Source organism: Dendrobates tinctorius, unplaced genomic scaffold (assembly GCF_039654945.1).
Source record: "Dendrobates tinctorius isolate UK_male_01 unplaced genomic scaffold, ASM3965494v1 ptg000049l, whole genome shotgun sequence".
Taxonomy (NCBI): Eukaryota; Metazoa; Chordata; class Amphibia; order Anura; family Dendrobatidae; genus Dendrobates; species Dendrobates tinctorius.
The window spans coordinates 22,204,139-22,229,249 of record NW_027361717.1 but is presented as its reverse complement, the minus strand read 5'-3'; the positions used below and the strand labels follow the sequence as shown (position 1 = coordinate 22,229,249).

The following is a 25,111-nucleotide window of genomic DNA, read 5'->3' as shown; positions in this document are numbered from 1 at the left end:
GGGAGAAGGCCGTGATGGAGGTGATGGGGAGAAGGCCGTGATGGAGGTGATGGGGAGAAGGCCGTGATGGAGGTGATGGGGAGAAGGCCGTGATGGAGGTGATGGGGAGAAGGCCGTGATGGAGGTGATGGGGAGAAGGCCGTGATGGAGGTGATGGGGAGAAGGCCATGATGGAGGAGATGGGGAGAAGGCCATGATGGAGGAGATGGGGAGAAGGCCATGATGGAGGAGATGGGGAGAAGGCCATGATGGAGAGAAGGCCATGATGGAGAGAAGGCCATGATGGAGAGAAGGCCATGATGGAGGTGATGGGGAGAAGGCCGTGATGGAGGTGATGGGGAGAAGGCCGTGATGGAGGTGATGGGGAGAAGGCCGTGATGGAGGTGATGGGGAGAAGGCCGTGATGGAGGTGATGGGGAGAAGGCCATGATGGAGAGAAGGCCATGATGGAGGTGATGGGGAGAAGGCCATGATGGAGGTGATGGGGAGAAGGCCGTGATGGAGGAGATGGGGAGAAGGCCGTGATGGAGGTGATGGGGAGAAGGCCGTGATGGAGGTGATGGGGAGAAGGCCGTGATGGAGGTGATGGGGAGAAGGCCGTGATGGAGGTGATGGGGAGAAGGCCGTGATGGAGGTGATGGGGAGAAGGCCGTGATGGAGGTGATGGGGAGAAGGCCGTGATGGAGGTGATGGGGAGAAGGCCGTGATGGAGGTGATGGGGAGAAGGCCATGACATGATGGAGGTGATGGGGAGAAGGCCATGACATGATGGAGGTGATGGGGAGAAGGCCATGACATGATGGAGGTGATGGGGAGAAGGCCATGACATGATGGAGGTGATGGGGAGAAGGCCATGACATGATGGAGGTGATGGGGAGAAGGCCATGACATGATGGAGGTGATGGGGAGAAGGCCATGACATGATGGAGGTGATGGGGAGAAGGCCATGACATGATGGAGGTGATGGGGAGAAGGCCATGACATGATGGAGGTGATGGGGAGAAGGCCATGACATGATGGAGGTGATGGGGAGAAGGCCATGACATGATGGAGGTGATGGGGAGAAGGCCATGACATGATGGAGGTGATGGGGAGAAGGCCATGACATGATGGAGGTGATGGGGAGAAGGCCATGACATGATGGAGGTGATGGGGAGAAGGCCATGACATGATGGAGGTGATGGGGAGAAGGCCATGACATGATGGAGGTGATGGGGAGAAGGCCATGACATGATGGAGGTGATGGGGAGAAGGCCATGACATGATGGAGGTGATGGGGAGAAGGCCATGACATGATGGAGGTGATGGGGAGAAGGCCATGACATGATGGAGGTGATGGGGAGAAGGCCATGACATGATGGAGGTGATGGGGAGAAGGCCATGACATGATGGAGGTGATGGGGAGAAGGCCATGACATGATGGAGGTGATGGGGAGAAGGCCATGACATGATGGAGGTGATGGGGAGAAGGCCATGACATGATGGAGGTGATGGGGAGAAGGCCATGACATGATGGAGGTGATGGGGAGAAGGCCATGACATGATGGAGGTGATGGGGAGAAGGCCATGACATGATGGAGGTGATGGGGAGAAGGCCATGATGGAGGTGATGGGGAGAAGGCCATGATGGAGGAGATGGGGAGAAGGCCATGATGGAGAGAAGGCCATGATGGAGGTGATGGGGAGAAGGCCATGATGGAGGTGATTGGGAGAAGGCCATGATGGAGGTGATGGGGAGAAGGCCATGATGGAGGAGATGGGGAGAAGGCCATGATGGAGGAGATGGGGAGAAGGCCATGATGGAGAGAAGGCCATGATGGAGGTGATGGGGAGAAGGCCATGATGGAGGTGATGGGGAGAAGGCCATGATGGAGGAGATGGAGAGAAGGCCGTGATGGAGGAGATGGAGAGAAGGCCGTGATGGAGGTGATGGGGAGAAGGCCGTGATGGAGGTGATGGGGAGAAGGCCGTGATGGAGGTGATGGGGAGAAGGCCGTGATGGAGGTGATGGGGAGAAGGCCGTGATGGAGGTGATGGGGAGAAGGCCGTGATGGAGGTGATGGGGAGAAGGCCATGATGGAGAGAAGGCCATGATGGAGGTGATGGGGAGAAGGCCATGATGGAGGAGATGGAGAGAAGGCCGTGATGGAGGAGATGGAGAGAAGGCCGTGATGGAGGTGATGGGGAGAAGGCCGTGATGGAGGTGATGGGGAGAAGGCCGTGATGGAGGTGATGGGGAGAAGGCCGTGATGGAGGAGATGGAGAGAAGGCCGTGATGGAGGTGATGGGGAGAAGGCCGTGATGGAGGTGATGGGGAGAAGGCCGTGATGGAGGTGATGGGGAGAAGGCCGTGATGGAGGAGATGGAGAGAAGGCCGTGATGGAGGAGATGGAGAGAAGGCCGTGATGGAGGTGATGGGGAGAAGGCCGTGATGGAGGTGATGGGGAGAAGGCCGTGATGGAGGTGATGGGGAGAAGGCCGTGATGGAGGAGATGGAGAGAAGGCCGTGATGGAGGTGATGGGGAGAAGGCCGTGATGGAGGTGATGGGGAGAAGGCCGTGATGGAGGTGATGGGGAGAAGGCCGTGATGGAGGTGATGGGGAGAAGGCCGTGATGGAGGTGATGGGGAGAAGGCCGTGATGGAGGTGATGGGGAGAAGGCCGTGATGGAGGTGATGGGGAGAAGGCCGTGATGGAGGTGATGGGGAGAAGGCCGTGATGGAGGTGATGGGGAGAAGGCCATGACATGATGGAGGTGATGGGGAGAAGGCCATGACATGATGGAGGTGATGGGGAGAAGGCCATGACATGATGGAGGTGATGGGGAGAAGGCCATGACATGATGGAGGTGATGGGGAGAAGGCCATGACATGATGGAGGTGATGGGGAGAAGGCCATGACATGATGGAGGTGATGGGGAGAAGGCCATGACATGATGGAGGTGATGGGGAGAAGGCCATGACATGATGGAGGTGATGGGGAGAAGGCCATGACATGATGGAGGTGATGGGGAGAAGGCCATGACATGATGGAGGTGATGGGGAGAAGGCCATGACATGATGGAGGTGATGGGGAGAAGGCCATGACATGATGGAGGTGATGGGGAGAAGGCCATGACATGATGGAGGTGATGGGGAGAAGGCCATGACATGATGGAGGTGATGGGGAGAAGGCCATGACATGATGGAGGTGATGGGGAGAAGGCCATGACATGATGGAGGTGATGGGGAGAAGGCCATGACATGATGGAGGTGATGGGGAGAAGGCCATGACATGATGGAGGTGATGGGGAGAAGGCCATGACATGATGGAGGTGATGGGGAGAAGGCCATGACATGATGGAGGTGATGGGGAGAAGGCCATGACATGATGGAGGTGATGGGGAGAAGGCCATGACATGATGGAGGTGATGGGGAGAAGGCCATGACATGATGGAGGTGATGGGGAGAAGGCCATGACATGATGGAGGTGATGGGGAGAAGGCCATGACATGATGGAGGTGATGGGGAGAAGGCCATGACATGATGGAGGTGATGGGGAGAAGGCCATGACATGATGGAGGTGATGGGGAGAAGGCCATGACATGATGGAGGTGATGGGGAGAAGGCCATGACATGATGGAGGTGATGGGGAGAAGGCCATGACATGATGGAGGTGATGGGGAGAAGGCCATGACATGATGGAGGTGATGGGGAGAAGGCCATGACATGATGGAGGTGATGGGGAGAAGGCCATGACATGATGGAGGTGATGGGGAGAAGGCCATGACATGATGGAGGTGATGGGGAGAAGGCCATGACATGATGGAGGTGATGGGGAGAAGGCCATGACATGATGGAGGTGATGGGGAGAAGGCCATGACATGATGGAGGTGATGGGGAGAAGGCCATGACATGATGGAGGTGATGGGGAGAAGGCCATGACATGATGGAGGTGATGGGGAGAAGGCCATGACATGATGGAGGTGATGGGGAGAAGGCCATGACATGATGGAGGTGATGGGGAGAAGGCCATGACATGATGGAGGTGATGGGGAGAAGGCCATGACATGATGGAGGTGATGGGGAGAAGGCCATGACATGATGGAGGTGATGGGGAGAAGGCCATGACATGATGGAGGTGATGGGGAGAAGGCCATGACATGATGGAGGTGATGGGGAGAAGGCCATGACATGATGGAGGTGATGGGGAGAAGGCCATGACATGATGGAGGTGATGGGGAGAAGGCCATGACATGATGGAGGTGATGGGGAGAAGGCCATGACATGATGGAGGTGATGGGGAGAAGGCCATGACATGATGGAGGTGATGGGGAGAAGGCCATGACATGATGGAGGTGATGGGGAGAAGGCCATGACATGATGGAGGTGATGGGGAGAAGGCCATGACATGATGGAGGTGATGGGGAGAAGGCCATGACATGATGGAGGTGATGGGGAGAAGGCCATGACATGATGGAGGTGATGGGGAGAAGGCCATGACATGATGGAGGTGATGGGGAGAAGGCCATGACATGATGGAGGTGATGGGGAGAAGGCCATGACATGATGGAGGTGATGGGGAGAAGGCCATGACATGATGGAGGTGATGGGGAGAAGGCCATGACATGATGGAGGTGATGGGGAGAAGGCCATGACATGATGGAGGTGATGGGGAGAAGGCCATGACATGATGGAGGTGATGGGGAGAAGGCCATGACATGATGGAGGTGATGGGGAGAAGGCCATGACATGATGGAGGTGATGGGGAGAAGGCCATGACATGATGGAGGTGATGGGGAGAAGGCCATGACATGATGGAGGTGATGGGGAGAAGGCCATGACATGATGGAGGTGATGGGGAGAAGGCCATGACATGATGGAGGTGATGGGGAGAAGGCCATGACATGATGGAGGTGATGGGGAGAAGGCCATGACATGATGGAGGTGATGGGGAGAAGGCCATGACATGATGGAGGTGATGGGGAGAAGGCCATGACATGATGGAGGTGATGGGGAGAAGGCCATGACATGATGGAGGTGATGGGGAGAAGGCCATGATGGAGGTGATGGGGAGAAGGCCATGATGGAGGTGATGGGGAGAAGGCCATGATGGAGGTGATGGGGAGAAGGCCATGATGGAGGTGATGGGGAGAAGGCCATGATGGAGGTGATGGGGAGAAGGCCATGATGGAGGTGATGGGGAGAAGGCCATGATGGAGGTGATGGGGAGAAGGCCGTGATGGAGGTGATGGGGAGAAGGCCGTGATGGAGGTGATGGGGAGAAGGCCGTGATGGAGGTGATGGGGAGAAGGCCGTGATGGAGGTGATGGGGAGAAGGCCGTGATGGAGGTGATGGGGAGAAGGCCGTGATGGAGGTGATGGGGAGAAGGCCGTGATGGAGGTGATGGGGAGAAGGCCGTGATGGAGGTGATGGGAAGAAGGCCGTGATGGAGGCGATGGGAAGAAGGCCGTGATGGAGGCGATGGGGAAAAGGCCATGATGGGGGTGATGGAGAGGGCAATGATGGGGATGGTGGGGGAAGAGGAAATGGTGGAAGTGGTGGAAAGGGCAATGATGGGGTGGGGGAGAAGGCAATGATGGTGGTAGTGGAAAAGACAATGATGGGAGTGATGGGGAAGGAGGCAATGATGGGGTGGTGGAAAGGGCAATGATGGGGTGGCAGGGGAGAAAGTAATGACAGTTTGGGGGGAAAAGGCAATGATGGAGGTGGGAAAGAGGGCAATGATGGGATGTGGGGAGAGGAGGACAATGAGGGGTGTAGGGGATTGGGATGGGAGGAAGGGGGACTTATAATGGACTTCAGAACAGGGGGAGGTGGAGGAAGACATTATCGCTTATTATGTCTAACACAGTCCCTTAGTATATAGTGTACTCACTTATGTCTAACACAGTCCCTTAGCATATAGTATATGTACTTATTATGTTTAACACAGTCCCTTATACAGAATTAGCGAGTACACTATATGCTAACACCATCCTTAGTTACATAGTTTCCTCTTTTATTATGTATAACACCGTCCCTTATTACGTACCATCCTCTCTAGATATATATGGTGCCGTCCCTTATTATATAGCTTCCTGTGCTGTTATGTACAGTGCTGTCTCTTACATAGTGTATTCCTGTTATTAACAGTGCCCTCTTTTATTACATAGTCCTCTCTCTTTTCATATATATAATAGCTTTGTCACCATAAAAGGAAGGGGGCCCAGACATTTCTTGCACAGGGGCCCCAAGCTGTCAGTGTCCGCCCCTGCTGCAAAGGATTCTCCACAAAGTATTACAATGAACATTTTATTTATGGTAAAGTTAATTTGTCCAATCACTTTTGAGCCCCTAATATGATAAGGCTTTTTATAAAAATGGTTGCATTTCGTAAACATTTCACAAGATAATTTTGTTCAACCGCTTTAATTAAACCTGGAAGTCTACACTTCTATTGCATGTCAGTTGTTTTCATTTTAAATAAAAATTAGTGGCCTGCAGAGCTGAAATCATGGAGATTCGGTCAATGACCAAACAATTGTGGACTAAAGTGTATTTCCATCTCAAGCATTCACAACACATCCATATCCAGCGGTGGCACAAGCACCTATCTCGGGAAGGGGTCTCGTTGCACCACTGTCATTGAGGAGCTAGATTGCAAATGGTCTGTAAATTTATGGACAATAAGCAAAAAAAAAAAATGAGCGAGGGCTCACAATCTACAAGGGACGGGTGAAGATACAGTAGGTGAGGGTAGAGCTGGTCATGCAGCGGTTTGGTGAAGCGATGGGTACTGCAGGTTGTAGGCTTGTCAGAAGAGGTAGGTCTTCAGGTTCTTTTTGGTTTCCATGGTAAGCGAGAGTCTGATATGTTGTGGTAGAGAGTTCCAGAGTAGGGGTAATGTACAGGAGAAAGCTTGTATGCGATTGTGGGAAGAGGAGATAAGAGGGGTTTGTTGAGAAGGAGATCTTGTGAGGATCGGAGGTTGCGTGCAGGTAAGTACCAGGAGACTAGGTCACAAATGTATGGAGGACACAGGTTGTGGATGGCTTTGTATGTCATGGTTAGGGTTTTGAACCGGAGTCTTTGAGTAATGGGGAGCCAGTGCAGGGTTTGACAGAGGGGAGAGGCCAGAGAATAGCGGGGGGACAGGTGGAATAGTCGGGCAGCAGCGTTTAGAATAGACAGGAGGATGTGGGAGTGTTAGAGGGGAGGCCACAGAGCAGGAGGTTGCAGTAGTCAAGGCGGGAAATGAGGAGGGCATGGACTAAGGTTTTTGCAGATTCTTGGTTTAGGAATGTACAGATCCGGGAAATATTTTTGAGTTGAAGTCGGCAGGTAGTGGAAAGGGCTTAGATATGTTGTTTGAAGGAGAGATCAGTGTCAAGAATTACCCCTTATTCTGTAAGTCTTTATTAGGGATGTGGTCTTTCTAAAGGGGCATGGAGAACATCTTAAAAATCAGTGAGTTTTGACCAGTTGTCCAGAAAAACAAACTTGACAAGTAGGTTGGCAACCATGGTGGTGAGGTGCCCATCTCCCTACTGAATTGTATAGGAGTTCCTAACATCGCAGAGCACACTTCTTAGTTAGGAAACCTTAGGCCGGGTGCCCACAAGAAGGAACTAGCAGCGCTTTGGGCATAATGCATGTTTGCTGTGTCCAAAGCGCTGCAGACTACTGAATGAAGGTAAATCCGCATGTGTTCACTGAACCGTGTGATTCACCACGTCCAATACATTCTATTGGTGAAATTTCTCTTTCGGAGACTAGCGTCCCCGCAAGAGAAAGTCTTAGTTACTCACCGGTTAACGGTATTTTTCGGAGTCCATGACAGCACCACCTGAGAGAGGGGATCCGCCCTTTTAGGAACAGGAAACCTACAGATACAAAAAGGGTGGCACCTCTCCCACGCATCAGTTGGATTACAGAGCACAAGAGGACTTTCAAGGTTAATGCATGGTTTATGTACAGTATTCTTTACAATTACAAACTTTAATCACCAGTGAGCATATACAAGAGGAGACGTGCACACCCAAATTAAACTAAAGGGAGGGAATATACGGGTGCTGTCATGGACTCCGAAAAATACCGTTAACCGGTGAGTAACTAAGACTTTATTCGGTCGTCCATGACAGCACCACCTGAGAGATTTACAGAGAGTAATATCAGCTTTAGGGAGGGACTACAGCCTGCAGCACCCTTATACCAAAAGAGAGGTCTGTAGAAGCACCCAGGTCTAGCCTATAATGACTATAAAAGGTGCTCGGAGAGGACCAAGTAGCCGCCTTACATATCTGGTCAATGGAGACTTCTGATCTTTCGGCCCATGAGGTCGCCATGGCCCTGGTGGAATGCGCCCTCAGCTTCCCGGGTGGCGACCTGCCCTTTGAGGTGTATGCTATTGAAATCGCCTCTCTAATCCATCTGGCTAGTGTATTTTTCGATGCCCTACAACCTTTCCTGGGGCCTTGGTGAGAGATAAATAGGGCATTATCTTTCTTCCAGGGATCGGTGACTGTCAGATATTCTATGAGGCCTCTCCTGACATCCAGGGTGTGTAGTTTCTTTTCCTTCTCGTTAGTTGGATTAGGGAGGAAGGATGGGAGAACTATTTCCTGTGTCCTATGGAAACTAGAAACTACCTTCGGCAAGTATGCTGGATCAGGTCTAAGTATCACCCTTATCCTCTTTGAACTGTAAATAAGGAGGACACCTAGATAAAGCCTGGATATCGCTTATTCTGCGGGCTGATGTTAGAGCTACCAGGAAGGCTACTTTGAGGGACAGGTTTTTTAGGGAAGCCGACGAGATAGGTTCGAATGGGGTTTCCGTCATAGCAGTGAGGACTAGGTTCAAGTCCCACGGCATGAATCTATCCTTCATTATTGGCCTGGATCTACCTGCCGCCTTAATGAACCTGCTTACCCAATAATTACCAGCGATGTTACAGCTAAAAAGGGCCCCCAAGGCTGACACTTGTACTTTAAGGGTACTGGTAGAGAGCCCCATGTCCAGACCTTTTTGTAGGAATTCTAATATCTGAAATATAGGTGCTGAATCCCCAGCGACTACTCCTGAGCTTTGGAGGAATTTTTTCCAAATTCTAACATAAATTTTTGTGGTAATGATTTTCCTACTCTTGAATAGGGTGTTAATTAAGTCTGAGGAGAAGCCCTTCTCTTCTAATAATGACCGTTCAAACTCCACGCCGTCAGATGTAGGCCAGCTACCTGAGGATGGAAGACTGGGCCCTGGGAAAGGAGATCCGGGATGTCTGGCAGAACCCAAGGATTGGACACCGACATGGTCCTGAGGCATGAGAACCATGCTCTCCTGGGCCAAAATGAAGTGATAACTATAACCCTCGCTCTGTCTTTCCTGATTTTCCTCATCACCAGGGGTAGAAGAGATAGGGGAGGGAAGGCATAGACTAGTCTGAAGTCCCACTTTATCAGGAAGGCATCTACCGCCAGAGGATTCTCTCTGGGATTTAGGGAGCAGAATTGTTTCAATTTCCTGTTGTCTCTGGTGGCGAAGAGGTCTACCTCTGGATATCCCCACTTTTGAACCATCAGATTGAATATGGAGGTGTTTAGGGACCATTCCCCTTGCTTTAGCTGATTGCGGCTTAAAAAGTCTGCCGTGATGTTGTCTCTTCCTTTTATATGCAACGCTGTTAAAGATAGAAAGTATTGTTCTGCTAGTTGGAACAACCGCTCTGCTACAATCATCAGGGGTCTGGAACGGGTCCCGCCTTGGTGATTGATATATGCCACGGTGACCTGATTGTCAGAGAACACTCGTACGTGATGGCCCTGTAGATACACAAGGAGCTTCTTAGCCGCCTGCTCTACTGCTGTCAATTCTTTTAGGTTAGATGACATTCCTAACTGATGATGTTGCCATTGGTCCTGGACTAACATTTCACCCATATGAGCTCCCCAACCGGAAGGACTAGCATCCGTGGTGACTATGCGGGTTACGTTATACTTCCAGGGCACCCCTTTAGACAAATTATCCTTGTCCAACCACCACTCTAGGGACTCCCTTGTGTTACGGGACAAGGTTAGCTGACCCTCCAAGTAACCCCCAAGGACCTTTTGATGTAATAAGACCTCGCCCTGTAGTTTCCTTGCATGAAACTGGGCCCACTGGACTGCCGGGATACAGGCCGAGAGAGAGCTTAGAAGGGACATGGCTTTCCTGAGGGACATAGTGGGGTTATTGGAGGCGTTCAGGATCTGATAATGGAGGCGAACAAGCTTCTCCGGAGGCAGACGGCATTCCTGTTTTTCAGAATCTAGGGTTAGGCCCAAGAATTGTTGGACTTTCATTGGTTGCAACCGAGATTTTTTGACGTTCAGCAACCATCCTAACCATTCTAGGGCAGACATTGCTTTTTGTAGCTGTTGTAAACAATGACTCGCCGTTTTGCCTACAATAAGAAAATCGTCCAGGTATGGGATCACCAGAATGTCTGATTCACGTAGATGGGCCATGACCTCCGCTATCACCTTAGTAAACACTCGGGGAGCGACTGCCACTCCAAAGGGGAGGGCCGCATATTGGAAATGTCGAATTGACCCATCCAACTGAACCGCCACTCTGAGAAACCGCTGATGGCCTGCATGGATGGGTATATGGTAGTATGCGTCTTTTAAATCTAACACCACCATAAAGCAGTTTTGGAACAGCAATTTTATTGCAGATTTAATTGTTTCCATTTTAAACGGACGTATGACCAGAAACTTGTTGAGGGCCCTAAGGTTTATTATTGTCCTAAAGGAGCTGTCTGGCTTGCGGACCAGGAACAGAGGGGAATAGAATCCTTCCCCCCCATTCTCCCTCTGGGACCTCTATTAGGACTTTCTTGGCGCACAGGTCATGAACCTCGGCCTCCAGGGCAGCTTGTTCTGAAGCAGAAGACCTGAGTGGGGTGATTTTAAATTGATCAAGGGGGACCCTGGGTGATTTTAAATTGATCAAGGGGGACCCTAGAAAACTCTAGTCGTAGTCCCACGGCTATTATCCCCAATATCCAGCTGCTATTAGAGATCAGAGACCAGGATGGGTAGAAGGCAGCTAGTCTCCCTCCTACCGGGGCAACTAGTCATTGGGGCGGCTTTTTCGTATCCCGAGCTGGACCTTCCTGGCGCCCCCCTCCAAACATGAATCCTGTACCTTTCCTTCTCTTCTCATCCCATCTGCCCTGATCTCTGGACGGCCTTCTCCGGAAAAAACCTTTCCTGGTAAAAGGGCGTCTGTAAGAGGGGTTCGGGAGACTGGGAAATTTCTTTTTGTCATCTCCAGCTTTCTCTAACAATTCGTCCAAGACGGGGCCGAATAGGTACTCCCCCTCGCAAGGAATGGAACAGAGACGGGACCGGGCTTGAATATCTCCCGGCCAGCATTTTAACCAGAGCGCTCTTCGCGCTGCATTAGATAGACCCGCGGCTTTAGCCGTCATTCTTGCAGAGTCTGCTGAAGCGTCGGCTAAAAACGCCGCGGCATTCTGAATGATCGGCAAACTTTTCCGAATAGATGTTCTTGAAGCTCCGTATTTTAGCTCGGAATCCAGCTGATCTAGCCAGACCATCATGGATCTGGCTGTACAGGTGGCAGCTACTGCTGGTCTTAATGCGCCTGCTGACATCTCCCATGTCCCTTTAAGAAAAGAATCTGCTTTTTTATCTAGTGGGTCTTTCAAGGAGGCCACATCGTCAAATGGTATGGCGGATTTTTTAGACGCTTTGGCTACTGCTGCGTCTAGTTTCGGTGCTTTATCCCATCTGTTTACTACCGGGTTATCAAAGGGGTATCTCCGCTTAAAGGCTGGTGGCATGGTGCCCCTTTTTTCCGGTCTCTTCCATTCTCTGTCAATTAGGCTCTGGACCTTATCGTTTAATGGAAAAGCTCTGCGTTTTTTGGGGTCTAGACCCCCGAACATTATGTCCTGTGCCGAGAGTTCCCGTTTTTTGTCCGCTACCCCCATGGAGGACCGTATTGCTTTCACTAATTTGTCCATCTGGTCTAAGGGGAAGCAGAACCGGCTAGAGTCTTCATCCGAGGAAGACGACGAGGAGGCCGAGGAGTTGTCACCTTTCCTAGGGGCGACTGAGGCCTCCGAGCCTGAACCACTAGTCTCTCTTCTCCTAGACGGTTCACTTTGCGGTAAGAGTGTCATTTCTGCCCTGATCATCTCTCTCAGGTTTGAAGTGAAGTCAGGTGTCTCTTCCGCTACCTGCATAAACGGGGAGAGTATAAGGGTCTGACCATCTACCCCTGGACTCCCTGTCTTTATTAACCCCTACCGTCTGCCGTATGCATGGTTGGCATAACTTTTTAGGGTGGCCATCTGGTAGGGGGGAACTACAGAGGGCACATTTCCTGTGCTTCTGTTTTCCCGTAGCTTTCTTCCCCTGCAAAAAAGCATAAGGGAACACTGCATCAGGGTACATTCACGGAGATCTCTTACCCATGCAGATGAAGCAGGTACCGGATCACGGAGGGAGGCAGGGGGATCCTTTCTGGAGGAACTTTCGCGGCTTTGGTCGCTAGTTCGTCTCTGCTTCTTCTGCTGGCCACTCGTATGCGGTTTTGTCGTGGCCTGTTTTTGCGGGCGCTCCTGCGCCTCGTCCTGCTGGTGTAAGGGGGCTTCTGTCGTATCCATCGCTGGGGCCTCCGGAAGCACCCTAGCGGCGTCCCCATCTGCCTTATATGGCCTCCTGGTGTCCGGGTCAGCAGGTATTCGGCCATAGCACCACCCACCCGGGATCCTTGGCACTCCCTCCTCCATGCTCCGCGCCCCCCCCCCCCGCCGCCGCGCGACCCCTGGACCGGCGTGCACCCGCGGCGCGCGTCGGAGGCCGGCACCCGACTTCCGGTATCGGCGCTTTCGCTCCGCCCCTTCCGCCGCGTCACTTCCGCCGGTCACCAGAGCCCTGCGGGAGCGCGCGCGAAGGAGCCGCGCAGCGCCCCTGCACGGGATGCCTCCTAGCCCCACGCGCACGCCGCCATGACCGCCGCCAGGGGCCAGTATCGACCGGGAGGACCGGGCCTGGGGGAGCGCAGCAGGAACCCGGGGCATACATACCAGGTGCCGGCGTTTTCGGAGACGGCATCCACCGGACCCCTGCTCCACCTGCTTCGTCCACTGCCGTGGTGACCTACCCGGCCCCACCGTGGCGCTTCCAGGGACCCCGCACTGACCGAGGTAGGAGACCCCCTCGCTACCTGGGTCGGTCAGCCGGCCTGGGTATTCAATCCATGACGACTCCATGACGGACGATCTGTAGAGAGTCCTGTCCTCTAGGAACAGGAAACCAACTGATGCGTGGGAGAGGTGCCACCCTTTTTGTATCTGTAGGTTTCCTGTTCCTAAAAGGGCGGATCCCCTCTCTCAGGTGGTGCTGTCATGGACGACCGAATAAATTGACATGTTGCGGTCTGTTAACACGCGTCCCATGTCCATATTCAAAGGGTGATACATAGGCGACTATGGATGCATAGTGGATAAGGGATTTCTAGAAATCCCTTATCCACTATGCTATCATGGCTGAGCACTGCGGGTTTGACGCTGCATGAATAAGCGGTGTCAAACCCACAGCAATTACTGATCATGGGCACATACTCTTATAGAAAAAATTAGCGAGCTCCTCGCTATTCAGTACAGTGCACAACAGGGCCCCATTCTCCAGCTAGACCTGGAGGGATTATCATCAATCACAGAATTGCCAGTATTGTCCTAACTTGGACGACCACGTTACAGAGCACGCGCCAGCTCTCCTGACAGATCTGTTCTAGCAAATCCTTCAGCATCAAAGCTTCTTACTTTTGGGTTGTGCTGTTCCTCTGCTTCACATCCTAAAAAAATATAAATACAATGACAACTAAATGTGACTATTTCACCTATCAGTAATGTGACCATGTAGAGCTGGACACTGCTGAATCAGGGCTGAGAGTGGCAGTCTGTGCTGCCATACGCCTTATTTACAGGGGTATGTAACAAGAAGGATGTAAAGGCGGTGAATGTCCTGAGCCAAATGTAAAATAATCACCTCGGTGCCTGAACACTAAATGACGCCAACATCTCTCCTCTTGCTTGTAATCCCCTCTCCTCGTACTTCTGTTCCCACCTTTGCCCTTTGAGTGACGATTTGCGGTGAATGAAACATCTAAGCGCAGAAGTCTTTGTTCTTATCCCAAAAAAGTGTCCAACTTACATCAAATAAACACTTACAAAGAGTGTGGAAAGAAATGACCAGAGAAGAGTACTATCCCTGATAGATGGGAGTGCAGCTCCTCTACATACACAGCCATTACCAGAAAATCCCACTCTACATACATGCCCGCCACCCACCGCTACACGGCTCTACGGGTTTCATTCTAATAATTTTATTTTTATTAAAAACAGTGCAATCATTAAAGGCTGCAGCTTTATAAGACACCTGGGACAATTACACTGATTATGATAAGACAACTTACACCTGCAGCCTCTATTGGGCGACACTGTGCAGGGACATCAGCAGCGTTGCTCATTCTGGAGGCTGATGGACAGGTCTGGTCACCCGTCCCTCCATCAGAAGCCATATTTAGGCGTAGACAGGAAAGAAGATGTGCACACTGCCATCGCCTCATTAATAGGGCATCCCTCAGGAAGTTTAGATATTTGTTACTAAAAGAGCCATTTACTACTCAAACAGTCCCATGTCAAACCTTACGTATCCCCCCCCAATCTCCATCTCCGATACTGGCAGCGTTCCAGTCATGGTTGGGTCATGCAGCAGCTCTCACTTCATCCGGATGTCTTGTTTGTCTGAAGGATCGGAGAGTAAAGCCTGTGCTGATCGGGTGCAGGGCGCACGTGACAATGTCATACAAGCCCATGGAGAGCCAGTGCTGGCACCAGAGGAGAGCACAAGATGGTATTGTTTTATAAAGAGGTAACAATGATTGAGAAGGGCTTGTCTGAGTAGTGGACAACTCCTCTAAGATTAAACCCAAAAGGCAATGATTATGATTAAATTTGCTGATGACACAAAGCTAGGAGGGATAGCTAATACTAGAGAAGAGAGAGAGAGAGAGAGGATTCAAAAAGATATAAATAAACTGGAGAAGTGGGCAGCAACTAACAGAATGGTTTTTAACAGGGAGAAATGCAAAGTACTACATCTGGGCAATAAAAATGAAAAAAGCATATACAGAATAGGAGGAATAGGGCTAAGTGACAGCACATGTGAAAAAGACTTGGGTATACTAAAAGATCACAGACTGAATATGAGTCAACAGTGTGATGCAGCAGCAAAAAAGGCAAATGCAATTCTAGGATGTATTAACAGAAGCATACAGTCTAGATCACGTGAAGTCATTATTTCCCTCTACTCCTCTTTGGTCAGACCTCATCTGGAATATTGTGTCCAGTTTTGGGCACCACATTTTAAAAAAGACATCAACAAACTGGAGCAAGTTCAGAAAAGAGCGACCAGAATGGTGACCGGTCTGCAAACCCTGTCTTATGAGGAAAGGTTGCAGGATTTGGGAATGTTTAGTTTGCAAAAGAGAAGACTGAGAGGAGACTTAATAGCGGTCTACAAATATCTAAAGGGCTGTCACATTGTAGAAGGATCAACTTTATTCTCATTTGCACAAGGAAAGACTAGAAGCAATGGGATGAAACTGAATGGGAGGAGACACAGATTAGATATTAGAAAAAAACTTTTTGACAGTTAGAGTGATCAATGAGTGGAACAGGCTGCCACGAGAGGTGGTGAGTTCTCCTTCAATGGAAGTCTTCAAACAGAGGCTGGACAGGCATCTGTCTGGGATGATTTAGCGAATCCTGCTTTGAGCAGGGGGTTGGACCAGATGGCCCAGGAGGTCCCTTCCAACTCTACGATTCTATGATTCTGTGTGTCAATATAAGAAGAGCAGAAAACGAGGATGTAATACCTAAAATCTATCACTGATATTGTGGACTGCCGTAGTCAGAGTCCTCGATCCGTCTACATGTCTAACACTATATTCTGCAGCCGGACATCATATTATAGGGGATGGTACATACATATGCAGCAATACTAAGAGCAGACTATGGACCCGGACCCCCAGCGTTACAACCTGTTGGACCCAATAACCACTTTGGGCCCTATGATTTTTCTGACACATGTTCTGAAAAAAAGCTGAAAACTGTGATATCACCCAATCTCTACAAGTCCGGCTGTTTGGCCCGATTACACCCACGCTAAGATGCCTCATTCCTTCCTGGCCCCCTCCAGGATTATAAGCCCGAGTCTGCTAATAATCAGGCACCTCACATAATACATGGATCTCACCTACAGAATACTCCCATTATTAAACTGTGATCAGTCACTTTCCTCTCATATCCATAGGTACTGACAATCCATATGGTAACAGAAAACACAAAAGAGAAAAATCTACAAACTGATGATTTAGGATATACAGAGCAGGATTAGGAAAGTCAGATCAACTTTTGGCCACGTGCCCCAAAGATTAATTACATGAGTAACACAACTTCAGAGCGGCAGCTGCAGGTTATAATGGTTAGGAACTAATATAGGGGCATCTGATGTGTATGTACATAGTGTGAAAGAGGGAGAAAGTCAGAGAAACAGACTGTGAAAGGGTTATTTCCAAGACTGGACATCTTCACTTAACCACAGGACTGGTGATCACGCTGACAGGTCAGGATCTGGTCTTTGGGACACAGAACAAGGCTATACAGTTGTTTTGAGAATCACCCTTTGAGCAATATGTAGAATAGACAAAAACTATGTATTGAATAATATGCAATTATTGAATATATAGTATTACATCCTGAAAACATGACATGAGAGAGGCTCACATATTGAGTAGCTGAAATGGGTGCATGAAGACGGCCGTTTTTTCACTCACATCTGGAGCGCTGCCATTTTTTAATGTAATTATTTGGAGGATAAACTGCTGCTTTCTTTAGCAGACATGTGTTGAATAATAATAAGCAATGAATGAATGAAACATTAAAGTGTTTTCCCAAAATCAAAAAGCTATTTCCTAAATGTATGCTAGAGAATAACTTGGTGATTGCTGGGGATCACAATGTTGGGGTCTTTCATGATCCCAAGATTGGGGATGTGGAACCCTGAGAATCAGACTTCGTCTCCCCGTTGTATATGGAGCTTGGTGCAGGCGCTCGGTCTCTTCTCCATTCATTGTCATTTGGAGAAGAGAACAAATGGCATGGATGCTCGACATGCCCACCTACCCCTCCATACAACATGGGGCTGGTCTTGGGTTTCAACAACCAATCTATATCACTTGGGGTGCAAGCGGCCATCCCCCAGCAATCAGCTAGTTGTCCCCTACCCTGCGAGTAGATGATAACTTGTGATTAGCCCATTAATACATACACTAAAATACTGAAAATACATACATTGTAAAAAATAAGTTCCCACAATAATAGTTTATGACCTTTGGTGACTATGAAAAAAATTCCTTTCTTCCCGCCCCACTGCATTGTTGTGCCCTGGCTCAATCACCCTCACAATTAACATATCTACCCTGGATGGATATGATGCAGATTGTCTGTCCAGGGTTGTGGGTGGAAATCCTGCAAAGTCACCTGAAAACAAGTGTGGGGCTTGCTTTATATCTGCATGTCAATTCATGCTGTGGATTTTCATAATGGATTTTACCCCTTCCAAAGCATAGGCTGAAACCTATGACAATTCAATAGTGGCGCAAACATTTTGCCCCATGTGAACATACACCATTCCTTACCCTCTGTGGAAGGAAACAAGTAAGAGCTTACCACATCGCCAGCACTGGAAAACTCTTTGTTCACCAGACTCTCGAGAGACATCCAGCGTACCGGTCGGTTCTCATTGTCACCAAGACAATGGTAATCCATAGGAAAAAGGTCTCGTGATAGAGCGTTATCTGTAATCTTTACCTGGAGAGACTCGTCAATCCTGGGAAAACCAAAAATTAGTATGAATATGAAGGTTGGTGATAATGTGTAAATGGAAATGGTTGATATAGTGAAAGTTTATTCCATTGTGATTTTTTGGGGTCATCTGGTTCAGTTTCCATTAGATTGATAGGCATTAGATTGATAGGCAGAACAGTCTACTGTGGCACTCTACACATTAATAGAAGACACGCAGTCAGCGATGCCAGCTCTGAGATCCAAACTACTTACACACAATTTCTAGCAGCAAGGTCTTTGTGGATAACTTCCCGCCTGGCCAAGTAACTCATCCCGCAGGCTATCTGAATCGCCATGTGTACAAGATCTTGCTGGGAAATAGCCTAAAGGAGAGAAAAAGAAAACAAATATTGTGAAAAAACATGACATCACAGTGTTAAACACACCAAGATCTATCAATAAGAGGACAACTTTTCAACAACTTATTCTGCCCGGTCTCCATGTCGATAAGCCGGCCTGGTGGCTGAAAAGTTAAAGAAAAAACCCCAAGAAGCCTCGATAGCTGAAATTCAAGAAAAAAATATGTATCTAACATAAAAACCAAATCCCGATTATTAATGTCTTATACAGCAAGGCCCTTATAATGTGACATGATCATTGGGTGCCTCTGTTCTTACATGCAATAGAAATGGTGCACAAAGTGCAGGATTTTTACACCGGTTTCCATCTCTTATGGAAAAGTGAACTGGGACCATTTGCAGCCATAAAGCCGAGAACATTGGAGGGAAGTTTGTACAAAAGTTGTTCTAAGAACACAGCAAAAATACCACAAAGATGTAAATCCTATAGATCCACAGTAAGTGTACAAGACTCGGTTCTCTGCGAGTTGTGGCGAGGAATCTGCGAGCGCACAGGCTTTGTATGCCATGCACATCAAACATCCGACAACCTATACAACAACTTGTCCACACTAGCTAGCGTGTTTTCACAGACATGAAGGTGAGGGGATAACTGACATGTTATTTTAGAGCAATAGGTAAGCAGCTGGCTATACATGAGCTGAGAAATGTGCAATGAAAACTCGGAAGAGAGATAAAACACACAGATGCGTGAACGTTTCCATTTTCCGAAGAACATGCAGCAAAGGGTCCCTGAGCAAGAACGTTCAATGGGCAAATTGTTCTCCAGCTCGACTCCTGTTTATGTTCCCTCACACCTAATGGTGGAGAGACAATGGCGACAATCAGGGAAAAGTTTCTGGCATCATTTCAGAATTGGAGTAGGGGCGTGTACTTTTGCCTCCTGTATGGCACTGACCAATCATAAGCAGGCAGCAACTTAGAAGTGCATAAGGAACTGTGATGTCATCAGGGTCAAATAACCAAAGTCCAGAGGTCCAACCAGCCAAAGTGTGCAGCCTAAATAGGCACTAAAGATTTATTACATAGCATAGAGGTATGGAAATATTAACTCCATGTAATACTTTCACACTTCTGCAATTCAAGTTGCTGCCTGCTTATAATCGGCCAGCGTCAAACAAAGAAATCCTCCCCCCCTATTAGCACGTACTTGGACTTAAACGTTAACTCATTTGGTGCCAAATATTTGATTGCCAACATCTGCGCAACAGGGGCGAAATAAGAAATTTAAAAAAAAAAAAAAAAGTTTTATTCCGCTCTTAAGCCACTATTACAGTATATCATAGACCCAGTTGGTGAGGGGTCCTCCAAAGAATACCCATTATGACGAGGATTTTCACAATAGGGGATACACATGCAAAAAAAAAAAAAAAAAAACAGTGGCCAAATCCACCCTTAGTAAGTTTGAATGCTGGCAGGATCCGGCCGCTTTATTTGTTGCCGCTCATCCGTGATATCAGACAGGTGATGGGGTTGTATAAATCAAGCGATATATTGTCCAGTGTCCTGATTGGCTTCTCTGGAGGCCAATTATTGGGAACAGGTGTACCTGCATTACAGAGGTCCAGCCTGTTCCAACAGGTGTCTTTAAATTGAAAGACACATGTCCCTGGTAAAAAAAAAAAAAAAAAAAAATAGATTTTTTACAGAGGTAAATTTCAGTTAAGAGTTTCTGCCAAAATTCTATCCTCAGTTGCCAGTTGTCAAGCCTTCACATGCATTAGTAGTGTACTGACAAACTAATGCGGATGTTCACAAAGAAGCTACTGAGTAGTAAGTTGCAGGACCACACATCAGAAAAATCACACATTGTGACTGACTTGCCAAACGAGAATGTCCTATTAACCTTGGGAGACTCTGAAACAAGGTAAAAGGTAGAGCACCTAGGAGGAGGTCATAGTAAGGTCCCATTTACTCAAGTCAAAAAGCACTGTTCAAAGTGCTGGGATCTGCAAGGTGTGGATACGCCCGTGTGTTTGTCAGTGTGTGGAAAGGTCCATCCATTATATACACTTAGGAGGCTGCCTAGTTCGAGTCAGGAGACCCGCGGTCAGTCAGTGCTCGGACTGTGACACGCGGATAAGTGAATCCAAAATTAGTGGCTCATGCGAGTGTATATTCTCTCCTCCCAGTGAATGGCATCAAATATTGGAACGGCACTCCAATCAGACTCTGATCCGAGTTTGATCAGAGTGCCAGCATAGTGTGATCAGATTCTTTCCCATGACTAGAAGATGGAGAACAAAATTTCTCCATCTTCTTCATTGTTCGAGTCAGTGACAATCGTACTGCACGCTGCGTTATTTTTCTAATATTGAATCAGTATGAGGAAAAAAAAAATGTATATGTTCGTGTGAGCGAGCCCTTAGTGCGTGTGTGTATGAATATTTGTGTATGGGTATGCACATTAGTGTATGGATATATAACACTGTACAAAAATTTTAAGTAGGTGTGGAAAAAAATGCTAAAGTTTGTGTTAAAAAAATAAATAAAAAGTTTGTAGTTTATTTTTATCAACCAATAAAACGTACAGTGAATGAAAAGAGATATAAATCAGATCAATATTTAGAGTAACCACCCTTGCTTTCCAAACAGGATCCGTCCATCTAGGTATACTCGTGCACAAAATTCGAAGGAACTCGGCAGGGAGGTCGATCCAAATATATTGGAGAACTAGATAATGATGGGTCTCTTTGGGGGCCGTGTCATCACTTCCAGGACCCCTGGTTCTTTTTAACGCTTAGACATTGACTACAGCGTTGTCCTGCTGCGGAGTAAATTATGAGCCAGCAGACACCTCCCGGATGGTATAGTACACGATGGGTTAGTCCATCATACAATAGTTTACATGACTTATCCATTACATGGATGCCAGAATAGCCTAAGGGTGATGACACTGTTCGACACATATCTTTCTGGAGGTAAAGTAAACATTTAGCTTTACTTTTTGTTAATGGATTTTGCAGACTCTAAAAGCATACAATACTAGCTCCCTTTTTTGGCAGTCTAGTGAGGTACACCTGCCAGTCGGGGGGCCAAAAGGACACTTAGGTCTCTATTGCCATATAAAGGCTATGAACAAGAAAGAAGCTTCTCCGCTGCACACGTTAATCATAGGGATTGCTGACATGTTCTTGCATTAACACGCACTTTGTTTTCCTACTAAGCAATAAGACATCCCACTCAAAGTTGAATGTTGGTGTGCAGAAATTTCAGAATATAGACTTTCCGAGGGTGATGGACACAATTTTTGCCCATGATCGTCAGTGCGCTTTGAGCAAACCGGCGGCGCTAAAGAACATTATCAGAGTGGAAATATACACACATTCCTCCGGTATCTCCTGAGACTGGAGCTCATATCCTCATGTTTTCCTCTGTAAGCTGGCAACTCTGCAGCTTTTTAAGATAACCAAGCGTAACCTTTGGGATCCTCCCTGTTTTGGAGAAAACAGGGCACTGGAAGCCCTTCAGCAAAACATGCAATGGATGAACGTAGTCTCCCACTTCAGACACGCATTTCATCGCCGACATCCATCACCACCTAAAAAGGCTAGTGAAAAAAACGACCTACTGTACTCATAAGATTTGTGTGTTAAATGCATTTTTATTTTTGCCATTTTCTTTGCATATCACAATCTATTAAAACTAAAACACAGAATTTTGCAATTTTACATTCATTTTCTTTTGGTTCATGAAATAACACATGTATACATTAACCTTGATGGTCAGATCTGAAAGCAATCTTTTTTTTTATTGAAGTGTCTAATGAGCGTGTGCTGAGGTCATTGTGAAGAGAGAGGGAGCAGGGTCAGCTGTGACCGACCATTGTGATTGGTGGATCCTGTGTTATCAGCTGTATATAGAGGTGTTACCAGTCATTGTAATCCTGCCTCAGCTCATAAGAAAACACATGGAAACTCATCCTGAAATAAAAGGAAGTTTGACTTTAAAAAACCCTGCAGTGGCCAGTGTTAAGGTCTGGAGATAACTCCAGGTGTGGAATTTGCATTTGGAATCTGTTGCTGTGAACCCACAACATGCAATGAAAGGAGCCACACAACAATGGCGGTGGCACGGAATAATAAAAAGGAGGCAGGTCACTGAATAATCAGTGACCTGTTACAAGAAGCCGAGGAGGCTGGTGGGGGGGCACCGAAGCACAAAAGACTTCATTTTATGAAAATTTCACAAGGTGAGTATTCAACAGCCACTGATTGGATCCCTTAACATCAGATACCATATTAATCAGCATTACAGTGCCATTATGGCCAAGCCTTTAGTTTATAGGGCTAAATCCTGCTGACAGGTTCTCTTACAACAGAAAAATCCGCAACCCAACATTTTGGTGACATCCATGACTTCCAGACTTCAGGCAGACGTTGACTGAAAAGGATTCTCTACAAAGCATTACAAATTAACATTTTATTTATGGCAAAGTTAATTTGTCCAATTACTTTTCAGCCCCTTAAATGAGGCTTTGTAGAAAAATGGTTGCAATTCCTAAAAGTTTCACAAGACATTTTTTTCAACCCCTTAAAATAGAAAATAGTTGTATACAGTGCAGAAATCACAACGATCGGTCACTGTTTCCAGACCCAACTGTACATAAACCTGTCAATGTTTTTTTTTAAAACAGGTAACACAAAAACAAAAGGTCATTGTCTGATGACAGCTTTCCTTTAACCCCTTTATCCCCTAGGGTAGTTTGCATGTTAATGACTGGGCCAATTTTTACAATTCTGACCACTGTCCCTCTGGAACGCTTCCGTGGATCCCGGTGATTCAGAGGATGTTTATTCGTAACATATTGTACTTCATGATAGTGGTAACATTTCTTTGATATGACTTGCGTTTGTGAAAAAAAAATGGAAATTCGACAAAAATTTTGCAATTTTCCAACTTTGAATTTTTATGCCTTTAAATCACAGAGTAGTGTCACACAAAATATTTAATAAATAACACTTCCCACATGTCTACTTTACATCAGCACAATATTGGAAACAATTTTTTTGTTGTTGTTAGGACGTTATAAGGGTTAAATGTTAAACAGCGATTTCTCATTTTTACAACACCATTTTTTTTTTTAGGGACCACATCACAGAAGTCACTTTGAAGGGTCTATATGATGGAAAATACCCAAAAGTGACACCATTCTAAAAACTGCACCCCTCAAGGTGCTCAAAACCACATTCAAGAAGTTTATTAACCCTTCAGGTGCTTCACAGGAATTTTTGAAATGTTTAAAAAAAATGAACATTTAACTTTTTTTCCCCACAAAAAAGTTATTTCAGATCCAATTTAATTTATTTTACTAAGGGTAACAGGAGAAATTTGACCCCAAAAGTTGTTGTGCAATTTGTCCTTAGTGCACAGATACCTCATATGTGCAGGTAAACCACTGTTTGGGCGCATGGCAGAGCTCGGAAGGGAAGGAGCACAGTTTCACTTTTTCAACGCAAAAATTGGCTGGAATTGAGATCGGACACCATGTCGCATTTGGCGAGCCCCTGATGTGCCTAAACAGTGGAAACCCCCCACAAGTGACACCATTTTGGAAACTAGACCCCCAAGGAACTTATCTAGAAGTGTGGTGAGCATTTTGAACCCCCAGGTGCTTCACAGAAGTTTATAACGTAGAGCCGTGAAAATAAAAAAATGTTTTTACACAAAAATAATCCTTTTGCCGCCGATTTTTTTTTTTTTATTTTACCAAGGGTAGCAGGAGAAATTGGACCCCAAAAGTTGTTGTGCAATTTATCTTGAGTACGCTGATACCCCATATGTAGGAATACTACTTTTGAGGCACAGTGCAAAGCTCAGAAGGGAAGAGGCGTCATGTTGGAGTTCAGATTTTGGTGGAATGGTTTGAGGGTGCCATGTCACATTGGCAGAGCCCCTGAGGTGCCAGAACAGAAACCCTCTATATGTGAACTCATTTTACAAACTACACTCCCCAATAAATTCATCTAGGGGTGCAATGATCATACTGACACCATGGGTGTGTCACAGAATTTTATACCATTGGGCAGCAAAGACAAAATAACTACGGTACATTTTTACCACCAAAATTTTGCTTTAGCCAAAGATTTTACATTTTCACACAGGAAGTGGGTAAAAATGGCACTAAAATTTGTCCCACAATTTCTACTTAACGTAGCAATACCCCATATGTGGCTGTATAGTACTACTTAGCCATGCGGAGACACTCGGGAGGAATGAAGCACTATTTCAAGTGAATGAGTCTGTTCACATGTCAGAGTGTTTCCATGGACCACGTGTCCGTGGGCAAAACACGCTGACCTGCCTGTTTTTTAATGTTGCACGGCCCACAAAACGTCCCGCACACGTGCATACGCATAACACACATGGATGTCATCCGAGTGATACGCATCGGCACCATGGAAGAAGCGTTGCAGTAAGCGCTGTTCCCCAGCACTGGGTGCTGAACACGGCTCTCATCATTCTCCCCTGCTCTGCCGGCAATCGGCGCGAGCAGGGGAGAACGATGAGAGCTACATTTAAGTGATAAGAGAGACAGCAGGCTGCAGCTGATGGGACTATTACTCCCATCAGCCTACCCCTGCTGCTGCTAATAACAGTGACAGCAGGAGCGGCTGATGGGAGTATTCATCAGCCGCTGCCTCCGCTATAAATAAAAACTGTGTGGGTTCGCCTGCATTGTCTGTAACCAGCCAGGAAAAAGTCTTAGTTACTCACCGGTTAACGGTATTTTTCGGAGTCCATGACAGCACCACCTGAGAGAGGGGATCCGCCCTTCAGGAACA

The 25,111-nt window shown here is 47.6% G+C and overlaps 1 protein-coding gene across 3 annotated transcripts in view; it reads right to left on the bottom strand.

Annotated features, from left to right (window-relative positions):
* Positions 1-25,111, bottom strand: part of RYK (receptor like tyrosine kinase) — a 165,447-nt gene that overhangs the window by 5,891 nt on the left and 134,445 nt on the right. For all 3 annotated transcript variants that reach the window (XM_073576532.1, XM_073576533.1, XM_073576535.1), the window contains 2 exons: positions 18,181-18,290; positions 17,791-17,950 (listed from right to left, as the gene is read on the bottom strand). In XM_073576532.1, the coding sequence (XP_073432633.1) occupies positions 17,791-17,950; positions 18,181-18,290 (270 nt within the window). The remainder of the gene's footprint in view (positions 1-17,790; positions 17,951-18,180; positions 18,291-25,111) is intronic.